This window comes from Ambystoma mexicanum, chromosome 1p (genome assembly GCF_040938575.1).
Source record: "Ambystoma mexicanum isolate Mex_15411 chromosome 1p, UKY_AmexF1_1, whole genome shotgun sequence".
In the NCBI taxonomy this organism is placed as follows: Eukaryota; Metazoa; Chordata; class Amphibia; order Caudata; family Ambystomatidae; genus Ambystoma; species Ambystoma mexicanum.
The window spans coordinates 294,609,880-294,636,950 of record NC_090921.1 but is presented as its reverse complement, the minus strand read 5'-3'; the positions used below and the strand labels follow the sequence as shown (position 1 = coordinate 294,636,950).

The following is a 27,071-nucleotide window of genomic DNA, read 5'->3' as shown; positions in this document are numbered from 1 at the left end:
AGTGCACTTATCTTCCTGATTATGTATACATCATTCAACACTATCAGCCACCATATCATGCCAATAAGAAATGAGGGCATTTGATTAGAGGGTCCTGCACTCTGTTGTTAAACTTAGTTACTCTCAGATAGGACAGAGGCCTTATACTACTTTCCCCTTGAGGACCCCAAAACATACCTGGTGAAATACACATGTTCCAGCCTTTCACTGATTATCTTCAACATGTACATGATAACAATTTTGTAACTCATTAATAATGTGTGCCACTTGTCCATCTGTGGAGATGAAATCCACATTTTGGAAGCTTCTTTGGTTCACAATCAAACCTTAAATACAATTCACCCTCTGTATCGCCTACCTCATATTCCACGGCATGGGCCCAGAATCCACCCATAAGAATTTCATACACTATAAGCGGACCAGATGCTCCAGCCCTCGAACTCCACCCGCCCCCCCCCCCCGTGGCAATCTGGACTACTCTGTCTCCTTCAGATTAGAAAAGAACTGAAGACCTTCCCTTCTAACTACATCTTGTATAATCTAGATTCTGGCTATTGGGCACACCTGCCGATGTTCACTGTTGATTTTGTTAAATTCTCACTTCAAATGTTGTGCTCTGGCAGCACTTGTTGCTCTAGAGCTAGGTTTGGGTTAAAACATTCAATAAGGATTCTATCCGGCATTGCAGCCTTTGTAGCCCTTCCAAATCTTGTCTGGAAACTGCAGAGGATCTTCCTTCTCATTTATGTCGACCAAACTTTGGATTCAATCCTGAGTCCTCCCTGCACAGAGGAAGACCACTTAGCATTCAGAAAATACCTCAAAAGCGGGTTATTAAAAAAAAACAAGTGACATACTAGCAAGCACTTTTTGACCTTGGTTACTAGAGTGTAGGTTTTTCATGACAAGATGCAATTTATTTGTGGTGTGCAGGCAACCTACACATCAAATCAAATACTTAAATGTTTTGTATGCTTCATGTGAACGCTAAATTACTGTACCTCGGGTTAACCAGCTGTCCATGGTAAGGGGATGTGTCTGCTGGAGCAGCAAGTCCCCGCTGTGAGTAACTTGTACTCACCCAACCCCCCTCTAAAGTGGTGTACTAGATAATTGGTTGAGCCTGTGAACCATGTTGATCATTATGTAACCTTTGTCTCTTGGTATAGTGTACAGTTGCAAGTTCCTAACCTGATGTTTCCTTAACTTGGCCCACGTATATGGTGATGGAGTACTGTGTGTGTGGCATGCAGGAGATGCTGGACAGTGTAACAGAGAAGCAGTTCCCGGTTTTTCAAGCACATGGGTAAGTCCATAGCTAGACTTATCCAGACTGAGGTATTCGAATGCAGTTCTGGGACCGAAGACTGATTACCCAGTGTACTCTAGACCTTGGCCCAATGCCCCACTTGCCGGTCCAGTGCTCTATCCCAAACACAGCTCTGAAATGAATATATATATATATGTATCAATTTCAACATTACGTATTGCACTACTGAAACCCACACATCGCTCTACCCTTGCACTTTGGCCCAAATGCAGCCCTGCTTTTTGGTTACCAGGGGTCCACACACTGTTTTGTCAGTGCACTTGATATGCACTAAGCCTTTTGTATGTAGAACGTGGATGACACTTAAGGGCTGACAGAGCCTTGCTGTGCAAAGACTAGCACTTTCCCTTTACTTTTCTTCCACCAATGTGTATTTACCAGTTTATTTTGTCTGCAATTAGGGTATCTCTATAGTCCGTCTGTTTGGTGACCTCCTGTATACTTTTTGCTTTGCCTTATATGTGTTTTGTGTGAATGATCAGTCTCTTGTGTGTTCTAAACCTGGATGCCCACTACATGCTTTGTTTTAACTGTTACTTTGTTCCCACATTTCTCATCCTTCTCATAGATGCTAGATGTTTTTCTGAGTGCGTTCTGACACTAAATATCTGCAATATCTTCTAGAGTGTCCCAACTCTGCTGTCTCCCATGTGAATTGTGCCAGTCAGGTCTCCCACAAGCTCCTTTCCCCTTGATTCCACCTGCTTTGTTTGTCTCTTCTTCGGATTTGCTCATTGTTAAAAGTGCAGTTGTACTTTCCCATGTATGCTGCGGAGTATGTACCCCTCTCCTTCGTACCCTGCTCTCCACGTGCTATACTAGTATGATTTTTATGAGTTCTCGAAACATTACAATGATTTATAGAAGTTTTTTATAATGTAACTGCAGTGATTCACATTTTCCGGTTGGTGGTCCCCTTTGGGTAGACTGGGGTGGTTTTAAATATCTGGGGATAAAAGTGCACAGAGAGGACATGACATTTCTGGAGAACAGCCCGACCCGCTAATTCACAGATTGCAGGACAATGCTAAGCGTTGGGCTACCTTACCTATAACACTGTTGGGGAGGGTCAACCTGCTTAAGATGTTTGCTTTTCCCAGACTATTGTGCGTACTAGAAAACACTCGGATGAGGATAACCCAGAGATGGTTCGTAGTGATCAAAGCCTTGATTAGGGGAATTGTATGGGGAAATGGGAACCCCTCTATTCGCTATGACTACACTGACTAAGTCAGTGTGGCAGGGAGGGGTAGGACTATCTGATATTGCGAAATATTATTAGGTGGCCCACTTGATGGTCTCGAACTAGTGGATTTTTGGGGGGGGGGAGGAATCTCACATACCGGACTGGAACTATCATGTCTGGACGGGAAAGACTCAGTGTAGGTACTCTACGGGAATCGGTGAGGGAGCTGTCTATTCCTGCCCTGCCCCTACCCCCCCTCACCCACGCAGGACAGACTGTTTCAGATTTAGCAAGTAGTAACGATATGTATGGGGTGGAAAGGAAAGATCACAGGCACCACCCTCTATGGGATAACCCCGGAAATTAATTAAGTAATCTGGTGAATGTACCGCAGTGGATACGGATAGAAATGTGTAAAGTGGGAGACTTGGTGGAAAATAATGGGCTGATGCCCTTTCGGGCATTAAGAGATAGATATAGTCTGGCGCAGTATGAGGCTTATACATGCATACAGCTCTCACACACATGACTGCTCAATTTGGGGGTGACCTTGGCCTCCTGCAACATAGTCCCCTGGGGGTTAATCTCTTCTCGGAGGAACTAATGAAGAAAGGGATTTCGAATGGATTGTGCCCTCCAACTTATTCCTCATCTTTAACATGTAATGTCCAGCATCGGCTGCTTCGGAAACCTTTTTTGGCAGAGGGCGCCCTGCATCGATGGCGTTGAACTGGTGTCCATCGAAGACCTCCCATGGAGGGTGACGTCATCAGAGGTTAGAAGTAGAACGCACTTTGCCTGTTGGCCTCCGTTCTGTTTTTCCGTGTACGCGTTTGCTTCGTGAGAACCTCAGCATGCCTCCTACTTGTGAAGTAGACTTATCTCTTTATCGAGTTAACGACTCGTTATGTCTTCATCTACACCGTCAACCCCTTGGTCAGTTTCAAGAAATGTGAAATTGTGGCCCGAAGATGTCCACGGACCTGCATCGAGTTTGTCTGTGGTGCCTTGGCGAGGGCAACACAACTGTGTTCCAAGTGTCAATCCATGACGGGAAAGGCCTTGAGGGAACGAAAAGGGGAAGCCTCAGGTAGGAAAAGTTTCCAAACTCGCTAAGTCCCGACCTGCTAGGCCTTCGACTGATGAGTCGAGATGTGACTCTCCTCGGAGGAGGAAGGCCAATCGCTCTAGGTCTCGGAGTGGTTTCCACCACTCATTGTCTTCTTTGAAGAGATCGAGGAGAAGATGCCGTCGGTCACCTTAATCGACGTCTTAGTCAGACGGTTCCCCCAAGAGGGTGGCATTCCCATCCAAAACATCTACACTGAAGAATGGGAATCTTTCCCTATGGAAATGCTGAATATATTTTGAAAAACAAGGTCATGCTCTAATTGCTCCTTCTACAGAAACTGGAAAGGAGAGATCTTGCCTTAAAACTTGCACGCCCTCGAGCCCAAGTAAACTGTGATCCTCATTATGAGGCCTCGATCAAAAAAGAAATCCAAGGATCATTCGAGACAGCGGGAGAGATCGAGATCGACACCTTCGAAGCCGTTGGTGCCCATCGGGTCCTCAACCCCGATTAAGCCGTCAATGCCATAGACGCAGATATTGTCGACGCCAGCTGCGCCAATTTTGCCTATTCAGCCACCAGTGCCTATTGATCCTCAGAAAAAGGCGCTGACTAAGACAAAGTTGACGTCTTCGCGAACGTCGAAGCTTCTAGGTTCTAAACCAGAGAAGATATATAATCCTCTGCTAAAAATTATTTGAGGAGGAAGAGTGCTCGGATGAGGAGGGTGCTCCTTTTGGACTTAAGTAAGGCACACCAAATGTGCCAGAATGCCTTATTTCTGAGGAGAGTAAAATGAAAGATATCTGACCATTTGCACAATGCTAGTGGCATTGACGCCTCTCCTGAGCTGGAGTTGGGAGCATGCAGACTCCTCATACAGGCAGCTCAGGTCTAAGGTTGTCGAATAATTGGATTGGTCTCTACCTCCAGCCCCATATGATCAGGATGATCTAACCGACATTCTGGACAAGGGTCCACCTACTGATCCAGTCCTAACTGTCCATGTGGCACTTCAAAAAAGGGTGGCCAGGGATTGGGAGACCCCAGAAACTAATCTGGTAGTTGACAAAAATCTTAAAGAAATACTGCCCTCAGTAGCGACCTCGGCTACCTGTCAAAACACCCCACTCCCCAGAGTCTGGTGGTCCAGGCAGCTACGGCTACCTTTTACCAGGCAGCGTACCCTACCATCTCTCCTGATAGGGTCGATAAGCGCATAGATGGATGGACAAGAAAGGTGTTTTCTGCAGGGAGCATAGCATTGAAATCTGCCAACTCCACGTGTGCCCTTGCAAAATTTTCGTACACTCTGTGGTAATGTATTTCTAGGGTGGCAGAGCATATTCCCAAAGGGGATGAAAGGTACAGCTTCTTAGCTATTCTTAGCTATTAAGGTCGACAAGGAAGCCATGTGCGAGTCCCTTCAGACTGGATTGTATTCTTTAGTTGACCTCAGCAGGTCCATGGTTACTAGCACTGTGATGCACAGGTTTGCGTGGTTGCGTAAGTCTGGTTTTGCATCTGATGTGCAGGCTAGACTTCTCAACATGCCATTTGATGGTTCTCAACTTTTTGTCAGCAAGGCTGTCGAGAGCCTTGAAATTGCAGACCTCTAAGACGGCAGCCAAATCTCTGGGCGCCGCTGTTAGGCAACCTCAGCCTTTTCGTCCTAGCGGACAACCTTGGAGGGGTAGATCTTTTCACTACTACTCCTCATTTGGAAGGGCGAGAGGAATGGTCAGTCAGAGGCCAGCGAAAATGTCCTCGTGGTGGACGAGGTAGAGGTGCCAAGCCAGCTCAAGCAGCAGCCTCTTTACCATCTGCCTCTATAACATCTGCTTTAAAACCACTCTGAGGGCTTGAGTCACAACTCAACGGGGAGGAGGGAGGCTGACTGACTCAGCATCCAGAAGAATAGCAAGACAATTCTTTCGGATGCTTGGGCTCTGGATACAATAGCCATGGTTACTGCCTTCCTTCTATAAAGACGCCTCAGACCAATCCACCGGGGAAACACTCTTTGAGGATTCCGGATCCGCTCCTAGAGCAGGTAATTTTGACCCTGCTAGAGAAAATTGCTATAGAACCGGTGCCTGTAGCAGAGAGGAGCAAGGGTTGGTATTCCCTATATTTTTTGATTCCCAAAAACAACAGAGGACAAGTTCAAGATGGTCACTCTTTCTCAGATCCTTCAGGCCCTCCAACTCCAGGATTGGTTAGTGTCATTGGACCTTCCTGATGCTTACCTGAGGTTCGTAGTTGGTGGCTCGCACTATCAATTTCGAGTTCTGCCATTCGGGTTGACCTCCGCCCTGAGGTTTTTCACCAAACTAATGGCGGTGGTGGCAGCGAGTCTCGGGAGAGGGGAGATTAACGCCTACCCCTACCTAGACGATTGGCTGATCAGGGCGTGTTCTCACGAACATGCACTGGATTATCTGAGCGTTAACTGCCATTCTCTTCAGACTGGGCTTCTCCCTCAATTTCAAGAAGTCCTATATGACATCCTACCAAAAGCTCCAATACAACATAGCAGTAATGGATAGATCCTTGGGAAAGAGCTTGCCACCCGAGGTGAGGCCTCGAGATATTCTTCGGATGGTGACAAAATTCCAGAGTGCCCAGAATCGTCTGGCCTTCGAATTTTTGAGGTTGCTCGGCCTTATGGCATCCTCCATTTTTGTCATGCCACAGGCCCGCCTGAGAATGAGATCCCTTTAATGGGCTCTCAGAACACAATGGTCCCAATTCTCAGGAAAGATGTCGGACCGCCTTCATATTCCAACCAGGGTCGCAAAGAATCTTCTGTGGTGGGCCAGCAAGGAAAATATTCTGAAGGGAAAATCCTTTTGGCAACCATGGCCGGAGAGAACGGTAGTGATGGACATCTCACTCATGGGATAGTGAACTCATGCCAGCGATATGACAGTCAGCAGCTGTTGGTCTCCATCGCAGTCCAAACTACACATTAATCTTTTAGAGCTGCAGGCAATTAGATTAGTGCTGTCCGGGGGAAGAATGTCCTCTTGTTGACCTGTCTCAACAAGAGAGGAGGCGAAGCGTCACTAGCACTGTGCAGAGAGGCAGTAGGGGTGCGTTCTCCATCCAGAGGTCAACTCTCAACCTAAATGCTTGGTTTCTGAAAGGCTGAGATCCAAGGATTGGGACCTCCTGGATGACGTAATGGAGGTGTTGCTTTCGGCCAGAAGGCCAGCAATCCAAATCTCTGTACAGTTGCATTGAAATAAGTTTTGCGACTGAAAAGGATCAACATTCTTTTCTCTACACCAGTGTACAACATCAGATGTTTTATCCTTTTATCTTTCATTAGTACATCAAGGTCTTCAGGTTTGCTCCATTAAGGGCTACTTGGCAGCGCTCTCAATCTTTAAGCGCTAATCAGAAGAATGCTGATGGTAGGTCAGTGGTGTGCCCTCTTCCTCCATTTCGGCCCATAGTATTGCAAAAAGCAACTGACACCCCCCGCGCCCACATCGGCCCAGAGCGCTTTCATGCCTTCTCCCGCCTCCCTACCCGCCCTTCGCCTGTGATTTGGTTTGCTCCACCAAAGTCATAAGTGGCTTCTCCAGGGCAGCCCTCTGCCCATGCAGCCCCTGCGGCTAAGGGCCCCAAGGCAAAGGGCGGCACCAGATCGCGTCTGCAGGGGAAGCCAGGGGCCAGCCGTCAACCAGCAACGACTAGGACTAGCACAGTAGGAGTGGCCTAGGTGGGGAGCGGGGCAATCACTATACCCTGGAAGCCTAACCACTTAGCAAACTTATCTAAAACAGATTATTCTTTGCTGCTTCTCTCTCCCCCACACTGTCAACCCAGCTATGTCACTCCCTATACAGGACTCTCAAATCTAGACGTGCTTAATATTGTAGTCAATTGGCCAACTGTCTCAAATCTAGCTGTGCTTAGTCCCGTACACAACTTGCATTGTTAGGTCGCTGTGTACACAACTTGCATTGTTAGGTCGCTTTGTTTTGTCTTATACCCAAATTGCATTTGTAGGTGTAGTGGTGCTTAGCCTTGTACACAAGTCTTGTACATTAATTGCATTGTTAGGTGTTGGCCTCCCTCCAACTATACTGGACTCCCAAATCTACCGTGTTTTAATCCTCCACAAAAACTGCATTGTTGGGTAGCTAGGTTTTATTCCTGTACACAAAATGCATTGTTAGGTAGGTGATCTCATACACAAAGGTAGTCCTGCTCTACCTCGCACGCAACCCGTTTTGTGAAACCTTGTCCTCATTCCGTAACAGTCAACGAGGCACCATGTCATTCACTGGCCACACATGTGCATCTCCCTGGCGCAACCCTAGCCACACCGAAACCCACTGCAGTCGCGCTCTACCTCCACTACCACACAGCCCACAACCTTTCCACAGTGCACATCAAACTGGGATCCCTTACTCCCCTTTTTTCCCCCACACCAACCTTACCCTCCCGCTTCAAACTCTCACTCTCTCCCCTACTGTTAGATCCCGCTCTGCACAATTAAGAGCAGCAAGATGGAGGGAAGAATCAGATGGCTCCCACCCACGGAACACACAATCCCTGACACAGGCCACTTACACTCACTCCAACCGACCACACCCACCTCCCACTTCCCCCGCACAGCAAGACCAGCTCTAGCCAACACTCCACTTGCCAGAGAACCACCTACCCTCTCCCACACTCCCATGACCGCACACAGTGCAATGAAAGGGCGAGATCCCAGACACCCAATGTCCCCCCCCCCTCCACCACATCCTTCCAGCATTTCCCACTCCAACACATTTTGCTACCACTGCCACTGCAATACAGGAGCAAAACGTCACCGCCTGCACCCAGCCCAGTCCTAACTCTCTTCCCCTCCCTCCCCTGCCACCCACCCCAACTACCCCCTCAACCCCCACACTCCACCCCCCTCCCATCACCCCACCACTGCCTTTCCCCACATCTGACCCCGCTCGCCCCCCCAAACACCACCTGCCCTCTACCCACAAAGGCACCCCCCCAACACCCCAAATATCCAGCACCCTCATCAACGCCAGGTCTGTTTCCAAAAACAAACTCACATCTACAGCCTCATCAAAAAAGAAAACCCAGATGTCCTCTTCATTACTGAGACCTGGTTTTTGGATGATTACGAACCTCTCGCACACAAGTACTTCCCACCTGGCTACTCTCTCACAGTTCGCAACAGATATCGTAGGGGAGGTGGGCTTGCAATATTACACAAAGACCAATTTAATCTAATAACCACGGACACCTTCACCAGCCCCACCGACTACGAATCCCTCCTGGTAAAACTCCTACTCGCACCATCCACCTCACACAGCTTCCTACCTACTATCTATAGACCCCCTGCTATAACAAAAACTTGCAGACACTTTTGGTGAAGCTCTGGCCGCCTACCTCATCCAACACCCACTCTCACAATCTTGGGAGATTTCAACATATGGTTTGACTAACCATCAAACCCCTTGACCAGATCACTTAGTCTAGACCCCCTCAATCTGAAACATCACACTTCCACTCGCACAAAAGGCCACACCCTTGATGCAATATTCAGCACCACAAACATATCCACCCAATCCCTGCGCCCACTGTCGTGGTCTGATCACCATACCGCTCAACAAAGTGGTACGCGGCCAACGTCCTCCACAAACTGCCCCCTCCATTTTCCCAGTGTGCAACAAAGTGGTAATCTCCCCTGATTTTGAACTCACTTTGCAACTCCCTCAACTCACTTCTCCTATCGGACAGACCACTGGCAATTGACTCCTTTGACTTCTGGCTTACCAATGCCCTCAAACCCCTCACCTCGTCAAAACGTACCTTGCAGAGATCTGGACCATCACCAAGCTGGTTCTCCCCAATCTCCAACCCCTCAAAACTCTCAAGTACCTCCTGGAACGGGCTTGGAGAGCCGACCCTTCAAACCAAAACCAAACTGCCCTAGCAGGTACAACTAGAAACTACACAAGAGAAATCAGAAAAAGCAAGAAATCATTCTATGGGAACCAAATCCAAAATGCCTGCAACCCAAGTAAGGAATTGCATGAAATCATAGCCGAATTTAAAGCACCCTCATGTTTTCGCTTGGCTAATTTGCTGAATCGAATAACCTCCTAGATCCAGCACAATCAGGCTTCGGACCACTAAGGGGAACAGAAGCCTCCCTAGTCTCCATCTGGGATGACCTGAAAAAACAGCTGACACAGATGGCTGCGCGGTTCTCGTCCTTCTCGACCTGTCTGCAACTTTTGATACCATTGACCACATGATTCTATTAGACGGACTGCAAACACTAGGAATCAAAAGCACAGCCCTATCGTGGATCTCTTCCTTCATCTCTAACCGGTCGCAAATCATGCACCTTGACCAAATCACATCCATATCGCGTCCAGTCTGCAAAGGTGTTCCCCAAGCAGCATTCGTGTCACTGCTAATTTTCAATTTCTACATACAACCCATTCCTGCAATCATCCGTTCGTACAACCTCACATGCTACTCAGATCATACCCAGATCATCCTCAAAATCCCAACCGCTGAAGGATTCTGCAGCCCGGACCCATCATTGTGCCTCTCCGATATTGATCACTGGATGACGACCAACCACCTCATCCTCAACCCTGGGAATACTGAAATCCTACTCTGCGGGAAAACATTCTTATTCCCCCAACCAAATCATTGGCCTGAATTACTAGGAAAAGCACCAGTGCCTTCAAACGTGGTTAAAAACCTTGGCTGCAAATACGACTCAGATCTATCCCTCACCAAACACACCACCACTGTATCCAAAACCTGTTTTTTTCACTCGCATATCCTCAGGCTGATTTTCCCCTACCTCACTTATCCCCACCGCTTCTCGGCTATCAACTCCATTATCCTCTCTCGCCTTGACTAGGCAAACTGTCTCTACCTAGGAGCCCCCACATCCCAACTATGGAAACTCCAAAGAATAACCTTCCCGCCAGAGAACACATCAGCCCAACCCTGAGTCTTCCACTGGCTCCCTATTGCTCGATGCACCACATTCAAAGCCATGTGCAACACCCATCGCGCAATCCAAAACACTGGACAGAATTCCTCAAATTCCTCAAATCTAGGTGTTGCCTGGATCTAGGTTCACCATATGGTTACACCTTTAGCACTGTGAAACATAGGCCTTCATCCCGCTTTATAGGTTCCTCTAATGTAGGTTTTGACTCCGTTTCTGCTTATTACACTCTGATATGGCTACAGTATGAAACCTAGGCCCTTCGCTGTAGGACTCTCAATTCTGGACCCGGACACAGCTGACCTCACATAAATGCTCTTGACAATAGCAATCTATCTCAAACCCTCAAAGAGCACCCACCCACTTCGCTGACCTCTGCTGGTCTGCTTAGTCCAGACTTGCCAGCCACCCAAGTCTTAGATTGGCAAACATGCACACACACATCTAAGCTAATCCCCTAGAATCCACTTCGACTACGGTCACCAAGGGGTTCCAACCAAGGAAAAAGCTCATTGAGGCCACACAAGTGGTGAAAGAGCGTTATATACATAACAAAATACAATACAATACTTAATTTCTAAAAGGGCTTTTGAATGTGTTCCCTCCTCTCCTTTTCAGGTTCCGGTTTGGGACCTCAACCTGGTTTTAAAATTTCTGATGTGTGCTCCACTTGAACCTTTGCACACGTGTCCGTTGAGTTTGTTAACCTTTGAGACTTACTATTGGTTGCTAGAAAATCAGCTTGTAGAGTGAGCGAATTGCAGGCACTTAATTCCAAGCCACCCTTAACTGTATTCCACAAGGACCGGGTTGTGTTACGGGTAAAACCCTCCTGGTCTAAGGTGGTTTCTGACTTTCATTTAAGTCAGAAGATTGTGCTACCGGCTTTCTATACTCCACCTCATCCTGGGAAGGAAGAGGAAAGGCTCCATGGGTTGGACCCTATGAGAGCAAAATTTGGAGTAGACGACCAGCTCTTTTGTACGATATACAGGACACAAGCTAGGCCAGGCTGTTTCCAAACAGACCTTGTCTAGATGGATCTTCCTTGCCATATCGGAGTGCTATAGACTGGCAGGCAAAGACCTTTGTGAGGGTTTACAAGCCCGTTCTACTAGGGGCATGGCTACATCGACAGCCCTTCAAAGGGGTGTCCCTATTAAGAACATATGTGATGCGGCAATGTGGTCAACAATACACAAGTTTACAAAGCATTATTCTCTGGATACTGCTCATGATGTCGCTTTTAGTAAAGCAGTACTTTATTCTGCCCTTTAAGATTCTCAATATACTTAAATTCTACACCCTCCGCCAATCATGGATACTGCTTTGAGAGTCTGTCAAAGATGAGGAATGCGTTGCAGGACACAATCCATTAGAAGAACAAGTTACTTACCAACTGGTAACATTCTTTTGACTGGACGTTCCTCAAACATATTCCTCATCTGCCTCCCAACCTACCCCTCTGTAGAATTTCCCTTGCTATTACAGCTTTCGTTCCACCAAGGCTGATTACTGTCATGCCAGTGTATATGGGCATTTCTGCTGCACGAGGAGGGGGAAAAAACAGAACTGAGACCAACAGGTGCTGTGCGTGCTACTTATAACCTCCCATGACGTCACCCTCGACAGAGGCCTTCGAGGGACACCAATTCAACACCATTACACGTAGGACGCTCTCTGCCAGAAAAGTTATCAGAAAGCAGCCGAAGCTAGACATTACATGAAAGGTGAGGAATAGGTTGGAGGAACATCCATTCGAAAGAACGTTACCAGTTGGTAAGTAACTTGTTCATCTAAGCTATATCCCGTCATAAATGGCTTCACTGCCTCCCCGTTGACACAGCTGAAAGAAAAGTGGAAAAGGGATGTGGGGACTTAGGAGAGTGCGGTATGGGTGTAGGCACTAGTGGCAGCCACAGAGGTAAATGTATCGTTGAGGATGAGATTGATATAATACAAAATATTACACAGAGTATACTATGCGAGAAGTTATATAAGATGGGGAGAGCCAGAGATGAAAAGTGCCTTGAGTGTGCATGAGAGACGGGTACCTCCTATCACTTACTCTGGGAGTATCTGAAAGTCTCAAACTTGTGCAATAAGGTTCTACGTAAACTTATAAGGCTACTAGGGCACACATACATCATGACTCGAAAATGCTGTTACTGCACATTAGTGGGGTGCATGAAGGGAACAGGTGGGAGGGGAAACTGATCTCTATTGCTGCAATGGTGGTTACAAGGGACTTAGCAGTGAAATGGGGATCCTTGGAGGTGCCCACTTTGGGGATCTGGAAGATGGGTATGGGGCACGCTCACAGCATGGAAGAGATAACTTATAGGAACAGGTGATGGTAGGGGGATTATCAGAAGATTTGGGGTAAGTGGGAAAAGGCAACAGAATAAATAGGGGGCCTCTACACCCATTAACTAGAAGATACAGGTCTGGGCAATAATGTGCATCTTGGGCTCTGGATTGTCTATGGTAGCATTGTTATCATATGTTGTCTTACTATGGAAAACTCAATTAAAATTGTTTATAAAAGAAATCGCATACAATTTCCCAGTTTCACTATAAATAGCTACTGCAGAGTGATAGGCCTTCTCACCATTGTATCCTAGTTGTGCAGATCTTTTATAAACCAGTATGACATATTCGAGTCAGACTCTTCCTCACACCCATCCCTGCCAGAAACATATGGGCAAACATTAATAAATGTCAATTGTGTGTGCACTAGACTTGGGTCGAGTCAGGATTCTCTAGTACATTTTAAAGCAAATCTACGCCCAAACTAGGTTGCTACCAACAAATTAACAGCAAGAAACTTCCGGCATTATGGTATGTGTCAGTATGTCTCATCTGACAGGTTATTGCAGATGAAAGTCATCTGGTCCAATAATTTCATTGTGTTTTGGTGCTTTGAGATACAGCCCACATACCAGTCTTTCCATCACCCATCCAAGAGTGGTGGCTAGGTTTTCCTATTGCATATCTACATGTTCTCCAGCATGGAGTCTGGCATGGATTCACATGCTCATGAATATTCCCTGTTGTCAGTCTGGGAATCCTTTGTAAAAGAAAAACCGTTTCACTTTCACTTACAAACTGTATTTCTCTTTTAAACCAATCACTGTCCTCTGGGTCATACTGCCATCATCCAATGCCCCTCCTCTGGCAGCCAACTTCATATTTGTTCTGCATGCTTCAGTTTTGGTAGCCCACGAGTTTGCTCTGCGAGCTACTTTTACGTTCTTTTGTGTTTTTCGATGGAAAAGGTTCTATTTAGCCAATGTGCTCATGTGCTCTCTTCTCCATCTGCAGACAGCAGGGATCCATTCTCAGTAAATTTCAGCGCCCCTCAAGGGCCAGGATCGTCGAAGATTCTAGAAGGCCTTTGGGCCTACTTCGTGATCTCCACACATGATGTAGGAGAAGGAGGGAGGGTCCCTCTTCAAGCCCTGCACTAAATGGAGGCTACGGAATGTGTTTGTAGAAGACAAGCACCTGCAATGCCTTTACTGCCTGCATCCAGACCATAAGGAGGTGAGTGCGAAATGTGTCTTGGGTTCTCCAAGAAGACGAGAGACGGGCACAGTAGACTGGCGGTGTTGCTTAACGCCAAGCCTCTGGCCCATGCTCCAAGCAGAGTCATGCCTCCCCATGACAGGCTGGGCCAAAGAGCTGTCTTCCAAGTCCTTTGAGGGTGCCTCATCCGTGGGGCCCAAGACAATGCCAATAACTGCAAGTCCGAGTTCACCAGGTTCGCTGCAGAAGCCGGTCCCAAGGTGGATAGGGTGCAATCGACCTCACCCTCCATTGCCAGCCGGCAATCAAGCTCCTCCTCAAAGGAAATCTACCCCGGCTAAACTGCGAGAGAAGTCTGAGAAGCCGTGGACAGAGAAGGCCGAACAGCCCAAGCAGGCCCAATCAGCACAGGATAAGACTTTGTCGACGATGGAGTTGGTGACTGCTAAGGGCGTGGACTCTGAACAGGTAGCCCCTGCATCACAGAAGGTATCCCTGCCCCAAGGCGCAACACTGACCCGGTTCAAGCCCCGCTGGGGGGGAAAGGGGAGGCCCCCCAAACAGCCCTCCCAGGCTGTGGCCCAAGCCATGGAGGTCTCGTCCAGGAAGAGGACAATGGGCGCAGGGCCTAGTTTTCCGATCCCGCAAGCTCAACCGAGGGACGTGTCTCTGGACATTCCATAAACTCTGCACACCTTGGTGCCGGAGATCCAGAGGAGGATGCCCCCAGCACCGGTGGTCCTCCAGGTCTCTGGTCAGCCTCCAACGAAGTATCAGGTGCCGGACTCGGCACCGAAGTCGCAATCATCGCTGGATTCAGTGGTATTGGTGGCTGTGAGGTAGCGGACGGCTAACCCGTCCTAGTCGGTCCCTCAGGACAGCGAGGGGAAGAGGATGGGCGCCATGGGAAGGATGGCGATTTACACCACGGCGTCCACTATGAAAGCAGTCAACGTACTGGCGATACTAGCCAGGTACGACAGGGAGCTGTGGTAGAAGCTGGGGACTAGCCTGGAAGTCTTCCCTGACAATAAGAGGATGAGTCAATCTCTCTCTGTTCCAGAAAAGGGGGAAGTAGCATCTTATCAAAGTGGTGTTGGATGTCGCTGTCACAAAGTTTGGTCAGATGGGGACCAGTGTCTGCCTTAGTCGGCAAGGCTAGGTGAATGCCACGAAGAATCCGGTGGGAGGTCCAGGCGAAGGTGTTGGACATGTCCTTCGACTGAGAGAATTTGTTTGGGAAGGTAGTCGGAGTCCCTCCAGGCCATCGTGGCAGATACAGAGACGGCCTCTTCCCTGGGCATCTCCAGCAGCATTGCTCATTTTCTTTTTCCACTCGTTCAGGGGAAAAACAAGCAGTTCTTTCAAAGGTTTCTCCGCTTCGTACCGTCAGCCCTCCAGATCCATGACTCAGGAAGCCTAGAGAGGCCGTTCCCAGGCCTACAGTAGTGGAGGACAGCATCGTCGCTCAGTGTTGGACGGAGACGCCGGTCTGAACTGTCTGGGACGTATGGCCCCCACGCGTGCCCCCTGGTGGGAGGGCGGTTGACTAGGTTCGTCAGTGAGTGGAATTCCAGCACCACCGCCAGATGGGTGCTGGACGCTCTCACCCAGGGGCACACCCTGGCGTTTCAACGCAGGTGTCCGCGGATCCCTCTGATTACCCGTCGGGAGCAGCACATCCCTCAGCTGGAGGCCCATTCTAGACTTGCTAAGTCTCAACAAATAACTGAAGTGCCAAACATTCAGGATGGTCACGTTGCGACATGTGCTCGGCCAACTTCAGAAAGGAGACTTCTTGACGTCACTTGACCTGGAGGACCCCCCATTTCCATGTCCCCTTTCACAAGAAACATCAGAGGTTTCTGTTTCGTAGTGCAGAGACAGCACTACCAATTCAAGGCTCTAACTTTCTAATTGAAGTCGGCCCCCAGAGTGTTCACAAAATGCCTACTGCCGGTGGCTGCCTATCTAAATCAACAGGGCATACATGTGTACCCGTACCTCGACTGGCTCATTCGGGCCCAATCGCATGAGTTGGCCTTCGGCACACGGAGACGACTGTCCAGCTACTGATGGATCTGGGATTCTCCATCAACTATCCGAAGTACTGCTTAACACCATCGCAGAACGCGCTGTTCCTAGGAGCCCGACTCAATACGCTGCCCTGCCTGGCGTCGCCCTATGAGGATAGGGTAGCCGCCATTCAAGGGAAGGTGCAGCAACTGTGGTCGACGACAGCCACGGTGCGGGCCATCAAGTTGTTGCTCGGCATGTCGTCGTCCTGCATCTACCTCATCCGGCTCTGCAGGTTGCAAATGCGACCTATTCCGGAGTTCCTGGGTACTTGCTGGATACAGGTGTCTGGTAGCTTCGCGGACAAGATCCCTCTCGACGATGAGTTCCGTCGGGCGATAGGATGGTGGGGCGTCTGCTCCAACATCGCCCAGGGCACAGGATTTCAAAACCCTACATACCAGGAGATGGTCACCACAGACGCTTTCCTGGAAAGCTGGGTGGGGTAGGGCTCACACCAGCCGTTTGCACGCCAGAGGCTTGTGGCTGCCGGAGGAGGATTGCCATATCATCCTTGTGCTATGGGCAGCGTTCTGTGCCCTCAAAGTAGTTCCTATCCGTCTCTGAAGGAACAAGGTGGCGAAGATCATCATGAACAACACCACCACCATGTTGTACATCAGGAAACTGTGGGGCACTTGATCCCCAGCGCTCTCAAAGGAAGCGCAGGACTTGTGGTGCTGTGCCATCGGACAAGGGATGTTCCTCATCCCTCTTCACCTAGCGGGAGTCAAGAACACCATCTCAGGGAATTACGTTCTTGCCACGAGGGGGAACTTCTGCAGGATCAGGTGGACTGCATTTTCGTGAAGTGGGGCAGGCCCAAGATCGAGCATTTTGGCGACGGCAGCGAACCCCATATGCCATAGGTTTGCTTGCAGATTCCACCAACCAAGGAGCTGGGGGATTGTGGGGGGTGAGGGGGGCACGTTCGATTTCCCCAGGGTGTGTGGGGCGCATTCTACTTCCCATGGGGCGGCTGTTTCTGTATGCCTTCCTCCCCTACGGTGCGTCACCAACACACTCGGTGGCAATGCAGGATGGTTCGCCTCGCCCCGGACCTTTTCATGCTGTCAGTGGCTCCTCCGGTCAAGCTGCCAGTGGTTCTGGATCTTCTTTCCAGAGGAGCAGGCACAAACCTCCATCACGACCCAGGATCGCTGTATCTGGGGCTTGGCTCCTACAGCCTTAGGGTTTGAAGGATGAGTTGCCAGCTGACTGCAGGGAGGTCCTCGCCAAATACAGGGCGCCAGTGACCTTGAAGTGCTACGGTCACAAGTGGAAGCATTTCGCTACGTGGCGCCAGTCACAGAAGATAACCTCTTTGAGATTCACGGCCCCATGGATCCTGCCGTAATTGCTATCCTTGGCCAAGGCAGAGTGGCGCACGCCTCCATCAAGGTACCTCTGGCGGCTATCTCCTGATGTACCAGGTCGCCAGGCAGATCATCACTTTGGTCCCACCGACTCGCCTAGGATTTTCTCAAAGGACTTTTCAGATCTTTCCCACCAATCAAGGCTCCTGCCCCGGTGTGGGAACTCCATGTGGTTCTGACTAGGCTCATGGGGGGGTGGGGGGTTCCCTTGCATCAGGCCGCCAAGTTCTTCTTGTGGATAACTGCTTTCCTGCTGGCAAGAATTGATGTAGTATTCCTGTGGGAGGCTACACATTTGTCCTCTTGTTAATAGGTAATCCACCTTTTGCTATAGGCCTGTACGACACAAGTTGGTAGTGTGACTGAGCAGACGGGTAAATGTGAGCTTTAGAGCTGTAGAAATGAAATTCACAAGTACCAGTAACAAAGTGACACTTACACTCCAGGTTTCAGTTATAAATAGTTTTCTGATGCTTGTGAATCTGTTTAGAATCACATGCTGTGCATATAGTCTGACATCTAGTGGTCACCGTGGAGTATTAACTCTGGTCTTTCGTGGATTGAAAGAGGAAGTCGACAGGGTGTGCCTGTAACACTATCCGTGACGTGTAGGATACCCAAAATCCCTCACGCACCGAGGTCCCTCAGATTGTTTTTTTCCACCCAGCTAGCTGGTCGCCTTATGCAGAGCTCTTACAAATTGCAAATGATATTCTTCCACACGACCGCCGGTCGTATCTACATCTTTGCCAGAAAATATGATGGTGTTCGTAAAGTAATTAAAAAGAAAGCAGAGATCAATGATGAAAATGCAAGTCTGACAGAATCAGAATTAGAAGAGGATGCCAGCACTTCCACAGACGTCTCAAATTCCAGCAATGAAAGTACCCCCATCAGGCTGAATTTTTTTAGAGGACATGAGACTTTTACATCAAGTGGGGGGAAAAACAGGACAAGTGCGAAATACAAACAAAAGCAAACAATTCCCAAAAACAGAGTCAGCAAAAGGAGGTCAAGGGGTGCCGGGGACAAAGTAAGAAAAGGAGAGCAATCGACAGGCCGTCTGACACGCTCTGGCAAAACCAAGAAGACCTCCCAGTAGAAGACACCATGCAAGTAATCAACTTATCTAACAGAATCTTGACTCAATATGAACAAGAAGTATTAGCAAAAGGCCTTTCCTTTTGCCCCACTGCTGACTTTGATTATTCTCAAGTAAGAATCGATGTGTACTGTTTCATTCGCAAATTGAGACTGACCAAATTCCATGCTAGTCTAAATGATGCACCAACCCCTGGACGGAACAAAAATCCTTCACAATTGAACATCAGCGATATACCAGCATTAAGAGATCTTGTAAATCTAGTAGATATGGATACCATCCAGATTACCTCACATGCAATACAAGACGAGTGGCAAATCGAATTACCTCTGGAAATAGACACTGGCATGGCGATTTCTAGTGGAATGAAAAAAAGTCCAAATTCAATCCCTCTAATGTATTCTGCCCAACGATGGATCTCTTTGAGGACCTTGTTATAGATTATCTAAAAAAACTGGCGGTCAGACCACATGCAGTCCAGAATTTGACAAAACTACAACATCTAGCGATGGAAAACTTACAAGCAAACACGTCAATCATTATTAGATCCTTGGATAAAGGTGGAAATGTGGTAGTTCTCAATACTAAGGACTATCAAAGAGAAGCAGCTCGGCAATTGAATGATCCAAGTAATTATGTTAAACTGCCCTGTGACCCTTACCCTGAATATAAAGTGCAATATGACATCATGTTGGACAGATGGTACAACCTGGAACTCATTTCCATTAAAGAGAAACAGTATCTAACTAAAAACCATCCTAAAACTCCAATTATTCACTTTATACCAAAAATCCATAAATCCATGACTAGCCCACCAGGAAGACCTATGGTGGCATCAATAGACCCTTTGAAAACACCTCAAAGTTTGTTGATACATTTTTATTCTCCTTTGTAGAAACCTTACCCTCATATACAAAGGATACAACAACATTTCTGAACCAAATTGCACACATTCCATGGCAATCTGACTTTCTTTTGGTTACATTAGATGTTGTTTCTCTTTATACGTGCATTACTCACTCAAAAGGTATACAGGCAGTTAAAAGATTTTTGTCTACAAGATCTTTGAGTTTTCGTGAACATTCCATTATGCTTTTAGATATGCTGTCTCTCATCTTGACCCATAACACTTTCATGTTCGATTCCACATATTACAATCAAATTTGTGGGACGGCCATGGGCACAGCAGTAGCTCCGACTTTTGCTAATTTATACATGGGCGCATGGGAAGATCTCTTTTCCAATGATGACTATAAAGAACACACAGACAAAGTAATTATGTGGCAAAGGTACATTGATGATCTATTCATCATCTGGAGTGGGACGAGTGTGGAATGGACACATTTCTTTCATATTCTGAATCAAAATCAGCAGAATTTAAAATTTACGGAACATAGAAAAACAGAAATAGTCTATTTAGACATAAAGGTGAAAATCATTGAAAACAGTATAACCACAGAGTTGCATAGAAAAGAAACAAGTACCAACACATTATTACACGCAGCAAGTGCGCACCCACAATGTCTCAAAGAAAGCCTTCCATTCGGTGAGTTCTTGCGAGTGAAAAGAAACTGTAGTGAGAAGGAAGTATGGGAGACAAATGCCAAACTGCGGCCAGATTCCTAACCCGAGGCTACAAAAGAACAGTTATAAATAAAGCCTACAACCGGACTTGAAAAAACCCGCGAAGTAATCTTGGCCAAAAAAAGTACACTCAGGGATCAAACACAGGATCAACTGCACGAAAATGGCTCACTCAGATTTATCACCACATTTAATTCTGGAGCCAAAGAAACAAAACAAATATTAAACAGACATTGGCACCTTTTGAAAAGAGATCTGGATATCCGCCCACATTTGCCGACACATGACACTGTGACCTATAGAAAACTTCCATCTATACAGAATAAATTATCGCCCAGCATGTGCCAATCAACTAAAGAGAGTATGAACACCTGGCTAACCACTAAAATAACAGGCTTTTACACCTGTTCCAAATGTAAAGCATGTCGGTATGGAATAAACATGAAGGCTTTCTTACATCCTCGAACAAGGAAAGAAGTTAAAATCAAATGAGACTTGAGATGCTCCACACAATTTGCCATTTATGTGATTACCTGTGCTTGCAAGTTAGGGTACATTGGCAGCACCAAACTGGAAGCCAAATTACGAATACTGCAACATCTACGTGCCATTAAGAACCATGATATGATGTACCCACTTGCAAAACACTTTGAAGAGGTTCACAAAAACGACATTAGTTCCTTTAAATATTTTGTCATTGACTCAGTGGAAGTTCATCCCAGAGGAGGAGACAGACTCCGAACTCTAAGACAATTGGAATCCAGATATATAGTAGATTTCAATACTAAATATCCGGGAGGTCACAATCGTGACGAAGAACTATATGTATTCTTGGGTTCTCAATAATTTAAGGAATTCAGACTACTTTAACAATCATCATTATCTAGTTTGGGTGTATTTACATGATAACTTGGGTATATACGTGAGCGTCTGTACTCTCTGAATTCTCTGGACTTTCTAATTTTTCTACCTTTCTGTATATCTGTTGTTTTGAAAATCTGGTGTGCTTATACAACAAGCTAAGGTTTCTAGAATATTATGTCTAATTTGGATGCTAATGCATCCCTTTGCGGTTCTTTTTGCATTGATTCATCGTCTATTTTAATTCTCACTGTGTGAAGCACTAAAATTTCTTATTTTTAGCACACTTTTCTGAAATGAGACTGTTTTACAATTTTAGAAATAGCGTATTTTTTTTATCAATATGTAAAGTGAAGTATTATCAATTTGTTGTATTATATGGAAGCAGCAGCTCACCTAACACACAGGATGGTTAAATTACAACATATAGGCACCCGTATGGGTCAAATGCTGCCTACACTATTGAACCAGATCAACATTTATGTTTTTAAGACTATTTACAACATATTTTACATCACATGGATTACTAAGGCTTTTGCAGTATTTTCATGTTAAGTTGATTTGATTTGTGTATATTACATTATACCATGGAGGCACCCGCAAGGGCCAAATACAGCCTCAAGCAATAACACTAGACGCCCGCAAGGGTAACATACTGCCTTTTTGCTGCATCAGATCAATTCACATATAGCCTTATGAGCACTGCTTAAACCATATAAGGTTTTAACATTTGCACTTTACAAGTAGCACCTTATTGATAGCACTTTGTACCTTGGTAATTAGAAATCCTTTGATTACAATAGCACACAAGCACTTTGCTATTTAAGATATATCTATGATTTTGGTATTAATGTTTATAATGTGTACTCTGTAGACTTTGATAGTAAATTTCGGTTCAAGCTAAGATGTTGTGTTGGCTCACTTGAGCTGTTAAAACATATCTGGTGAAATAGAAAATTATGAGGAACTGTTTCCTTCTAACCAGGTTGGTAATGGTGATAACCATCATGCCAAACACATTATTTTAAATTACCATTTTAAAATAACATTTCTATGTAAAATCGTCCACCCTTAACCCACTTGGGCTAATAGGTATTTGGGACGAGAGCGAGGACCAAAATCATTGAAATAGTATCAAAATAATATTGTAATTATCAGCACACACTTTACCAAGTGCTTTAAAGTGAGAGGTCACACAGTTCCAATATGGCCACCTCCTTGACTAACAACTATCACTGCATTTAAGTAGTAAACATCAACAATGGAGGCACACACTATTCTCTATAAAATCAGTCCTCTTTCTCTGTCACATACCAGACGAAGCCCGAGTAGGGTGAAGCGCGTCGTTTTTTCTGTGCATTCAAGACTGCTTTGTCCTCCTTGTCTATGCAGTTTTAATTGATAAAGGACACTTTAATTGCACAATACACAAAGACTGTTTGTGGATCAATCGGAGAAATACGTTTTGCTGGAAACACTGCCGGAGTGCCGATGCGACTCGGATTGACTTCCAATCCACTTCTTTGTGTGTGTGTGTGTGTGTGTGTGTGTGTATATTTCTGATGCTTGTATCTGCTTAGATTCACATGCTGTGCATAGGCCGACATCTAGTGGAAGCTGCGGAGTATTACAGTTTGTTTTTCGAAACTCGAAAATGGGCGTCGACACAGGCGTGCCAGTAATACTATCCCTAGTGTGACGTCCACTGTACCCAAGATCCCTCACGCGTCTAGGATCCTCAGATTGTTTTTTTCCGCCATACTGGTCGGAAGCATCTTGCGGAGTCCCCTGGCCTTAGCCATACTTTTGCTAATTATTGAAGTTTAAAATTAGTTATTGACATCCTTCCCCACCCCAACGTCGAGCCTCGACAAACTCGACGACGGCTGGAGAAGACATCGACCGTCGGCTGCTGCACGACGGATCTGGGCCTCGGAAGGCCGCTGGCCTCGGCCCGGGCCTAGTAGGCTACTGGCCTCGGCCCCGCAAGTAGGGAGAGTGGGGGGTGGTACATACTCTTCACTCTTGGTATATAGGTACACCTTATATATTTCCTACACTTACCAGCCCGCTGCCTCAAGGTGCGTATGGAGGGTACCCCTTTCCAATTCTGCCCCAAGTGCAACCGCAAATACCCTTGGGTCGACAGGCACGCCACGTGCAATCTCTGCTTGCCGAGGGACCACCCCGAAGCGAACTGCAGAGCGTGTAGTAGGTTTAAGCCTAAAACACTTAAGGACCGTTCGACAAAGCGTTGGGCCCACCACGCCAGGCAGGCGGCCATGGCAGCGGAGGGCGCCTTCAGCGATGGCAGCGACGCCGTACTTTCGGACGGCGAGGGCATTACGGCGTCGAAAGACTGCCGGGCGCAGGTCCCCGACCTCGGAAGGTTGTCCGGCAGGGCGGCTATGGGGAAGACCCCCGGCGACGCAAGCGCTACACACCCTACACACACTAAGCACACTAAGTCCAACCGAACCTCGACGACGTCGACTTCTCGGAAAGAGGCACAGATAGAACGGTCCGACTCAGTGTCCTCTGGGCGCTCTCGATCGAGATCGCCTCATGACGCAAGGCAATCATCCACTCTTGCCAAGAGTGCCTCGCTCCCTAGATTAACGGAAGTTCGATCGTCCGAAGACGACTTCCACCCCCAGGCCGCGCTCCAGGAGACAGAGGCCGCAGTTAACACCAGCGAGGCCCCACGCTCGAAACAAGATACCTCTCCCGACCCTCGACGCCAGGCGTCGAAAGTCTCTGGGGCCTCCAAGGGGCAGGGAAAACATTTTTCCACGCACGGGGAGGGGGGGGAAACAGCGGAAAGCACAGCCTTCCACTCCTGTAAGACCATCCTTCCACCCTAAGCAGAGAGACAAACATAAATCTACTGGGACATCAACATCCAGCAAGGGTACCCTTCATAAGTCCTCTAAATTGCCTACTAAAGTCATACCCTGTTCCAAAGAATGGTCCAGTGAAGACATAGACAGGGTCATGTCAAGGATGTCTTCCTTAGCTGATTTTTATGACAAAAACCCAGAACATTTCCTTTCGTATGACCCTCAAGGGGCCACACCCTCAGGCTCCTCTGATCCTATCCCCCTAAGTAAAAAGGCCCGGTTCGAAAGACCTGAACCCTTCGAGGTGCAGCCTTACTCTACTCCATACTCTACTCCACACCCCAGATACCAAGGACAGCCCTTCCCTGAAGGGGACCAGGAGTTTACAATTATGGAGGAACAAACCGGGACTGAATACTATGCGGATGATGAGGACCTGGAGGAGGTAGAAGATGAGCAGGAAATTTACAGAGTAGATTCCCCGGTAGAGAGCGAAGCCCCAGTTACCGACTCGCCAGTTGATAACCAGCCCCTCCTTAATGAAGTTCTCGCTCGCGCAGCAGAACATTTTCACATCGACACCCACGGTGTACAGGAGGAAAGGGACTTCGCAGAAGAGTTGGTGGGAGAGAGGAGGCCGGTCGCTCAGACCATCCCTATCCTTAAATCCATCCAACGTAGAATAGATCCATCCCTGGTGAATCCTAACCTCACCAGAGCCGTCAACCCCAGAGCCGAAAAACTTTTTCGGGCAGCCCAGTCTGACCCTCTTTATATAAGAGGACATCTTAAACCAGACTCCCTAGTGGTTACCAACACTCGGAAGAGGGCTGGGACACCCTTATCGTCGTCAGAAGCTCCTCCCAACAAGGTGAGCAAAAGGCTGTACGGGTTTGGCAGGAAGGTAGCCTCAACGTCCGCCTACCAAGCAAGGATTGCAAACTCCACCACCCTGTTGGCAAGTTACAACTGCCATCAATGGGAAGAGGTCGCGGCGCTCATAGCCTCTGCTCCTGAACCGTTAAAGGGCCAGTTGGCTCGGATCTCGGCAGAAGGGAGAGCCGTGTCTGGTTGCATATTAAAAGCAACTTTCGACGCCACGGACAACGCAGGAAGATTGTTAGCGGAAGGTACAGTTATCAAGAGACATGCGTGGTTACGGCAGTCTGGGTTCAAAACAGAAACCCAGGCTTCATTAATAGACAAGCCAGTGGAACCCGATCTATTGTTTGGGAAAGCGGTCGAAGACGCACTTAAGAATGCCAAGGACGAGTACATGACTCTCAAATCCCTTGGCCAGCTTACCAACAAACCCCCTAACCAGAGGGGGAACAGTAATTTTCGTCGCCCACGCGGCCAAAATTCACAAAGAGGCAACTATGCCCAAGGACAGGGTACACAATGGAACAACAACCAGCAGTCTACCCAAAGTTATGGCAGGGGTAACAAGAGAGGTCGTGGCAGAGGCAGCCCCAACAAGGGAGGTGGCACGCCTCCACCAAAGCAGTGACGCTCAGTTCAGGGTCCCTTCTCACGCAACCCCAGTAGGGGGACGCATTTCGAACTTCACCCAGGCTTGGGAAGGGATCACCTCAGACAGATGGGTGCTATCAACAGTGTCCACAGGATATTGTATAGAATTACTGCAGCGTCCCCGGAACCACCCTCCACGACAAAGAATACACTCCTTGGAACATCAGAAGATCCTTCTCGAGGAGATCGCCATTCTGCTAGAAAAGGACGCGATAGAACTCGTCCCAGGACACCAGGTAAACAAGGGTATCTATTCAACTTACTTCCTTGTGCCAAAGAAAGATTTGACAATGCGCCCAGTATTGGACTTACGGCCTGCCAACAAGTATGTCAAGCCCCAAAAATTCCGTATGACCAAGCTACAAGAGGTAATCCCCCTCCTAAAAAAGGGGGATTACATGGCAACCTTGGATATGAAAGATGCTTATTTTCATATTTCCATGCTCCCAGCCCACAGAAAATACTTGCGCTTCAAGGTGGACAGTCGCCACTACCAATTCAAGGTGTACTGCCCTTCGGGATAGCTTCAGCACCAAGGGTATTCACCAAGGTACTGGCGGTGGCAGCTGCACACCTACGCAGGGAGGCAATCCCAGTGTACCCTTATCTGGACGACTGGCTCATAACGGGGGAAACCCCAGTAATTTGCAGGTCAAACATTCAGAGGACTATCGACCTCCTCCACGAATTGGGCTTCTCTATCAACGAGAAGAAGTCAAGTCTGGTGCCAAGCACCTCAAAACAGTTCCTAGGAGCAATCCTAGATACTCAGAAAGGGTTGACCTTCCCCTCGGAAGACAGAATTCGGAATATACTACTGCAAATTCCACATTATCAGTCAGGTCAACAAATAACGGTACGCAAAGCAATGCGGTTACTGGGCATGATGGCGTCATGCATTTACCTGGTCCCCCACACGCATCTGCGCATGCGTCCCATGCAGGAATGGTTGGCGAAACAGTGGTCTCAGGCAAGTGGTCAGTGGGACGATCTAGTGGTCGTTTCGCCAACACTCGTACAGAGCTTACACTGGTGGACAAGAGAGAATCTCGCAAGGGGAAAACCCTTTTACGATCCCGAAGTGCAAGCAGTGGTGACTACAGATGCATGCCTGACTGGGTGGGGAGCTCACCATCTCCACCACACAGCTCAGGGTCTCTGGTCTCACTCAGTAGCCAAGAACCACATCAACCTGCTAGAGCTTCTGGCAGTATTCCGAGCGCTTCGGGCGTTCGAGCCCCATCTGCTAAACTTGTCGGTGCAGATCCGGACGGACAGCACGACAGCCATGTTCTATCTGAACAAACAAGGAGGGACTTGTTCGCCAAATCTGTCCAAGCTTGCCCAGAAAATCTGGATATGGGCACTCAGACGGAACATCTTCCTGTCATCACAACATGTTCCAGGGGAGCTCAATTCCCTAGCGGATGCCCTAAGCAGAGACTCCCTCCCAGAAGAACACAAATGGGTCCTTCACAGAGATATCGTAGAAGATCTCTTCTCTCAGTGGGGTTTCCCCACTATAGACCTATTCGCCACAAGCGGAAACAAACAATGCCCAGGATTTGCATCCAGGTTCCCCC

General features: G+C 47.7%; 1 protein-coding gene across 1 annotated transcript in view; it reads left to right on the top strand.

The window, feature by feature from the left end:
- STK11 (serine/threonine kinase 11) overlaps nucleotides 1-27,071 on the top strand; it is an 895,845-nt gene that overhangs the window by 251,845 nt on the left and 616,929 nt on the right. The window contains exon 3 of the mRNA XM_069647254.1: nucleotides 1,217-1,306. Coding sequence (XP_069503355.1) covers nucleotides 1,217-1,306 — 90 coding nt within the window. The remainder of the gene's footprint in view (nucleotides 1-1,216; nucleotides 1,307-27,071) is intronic.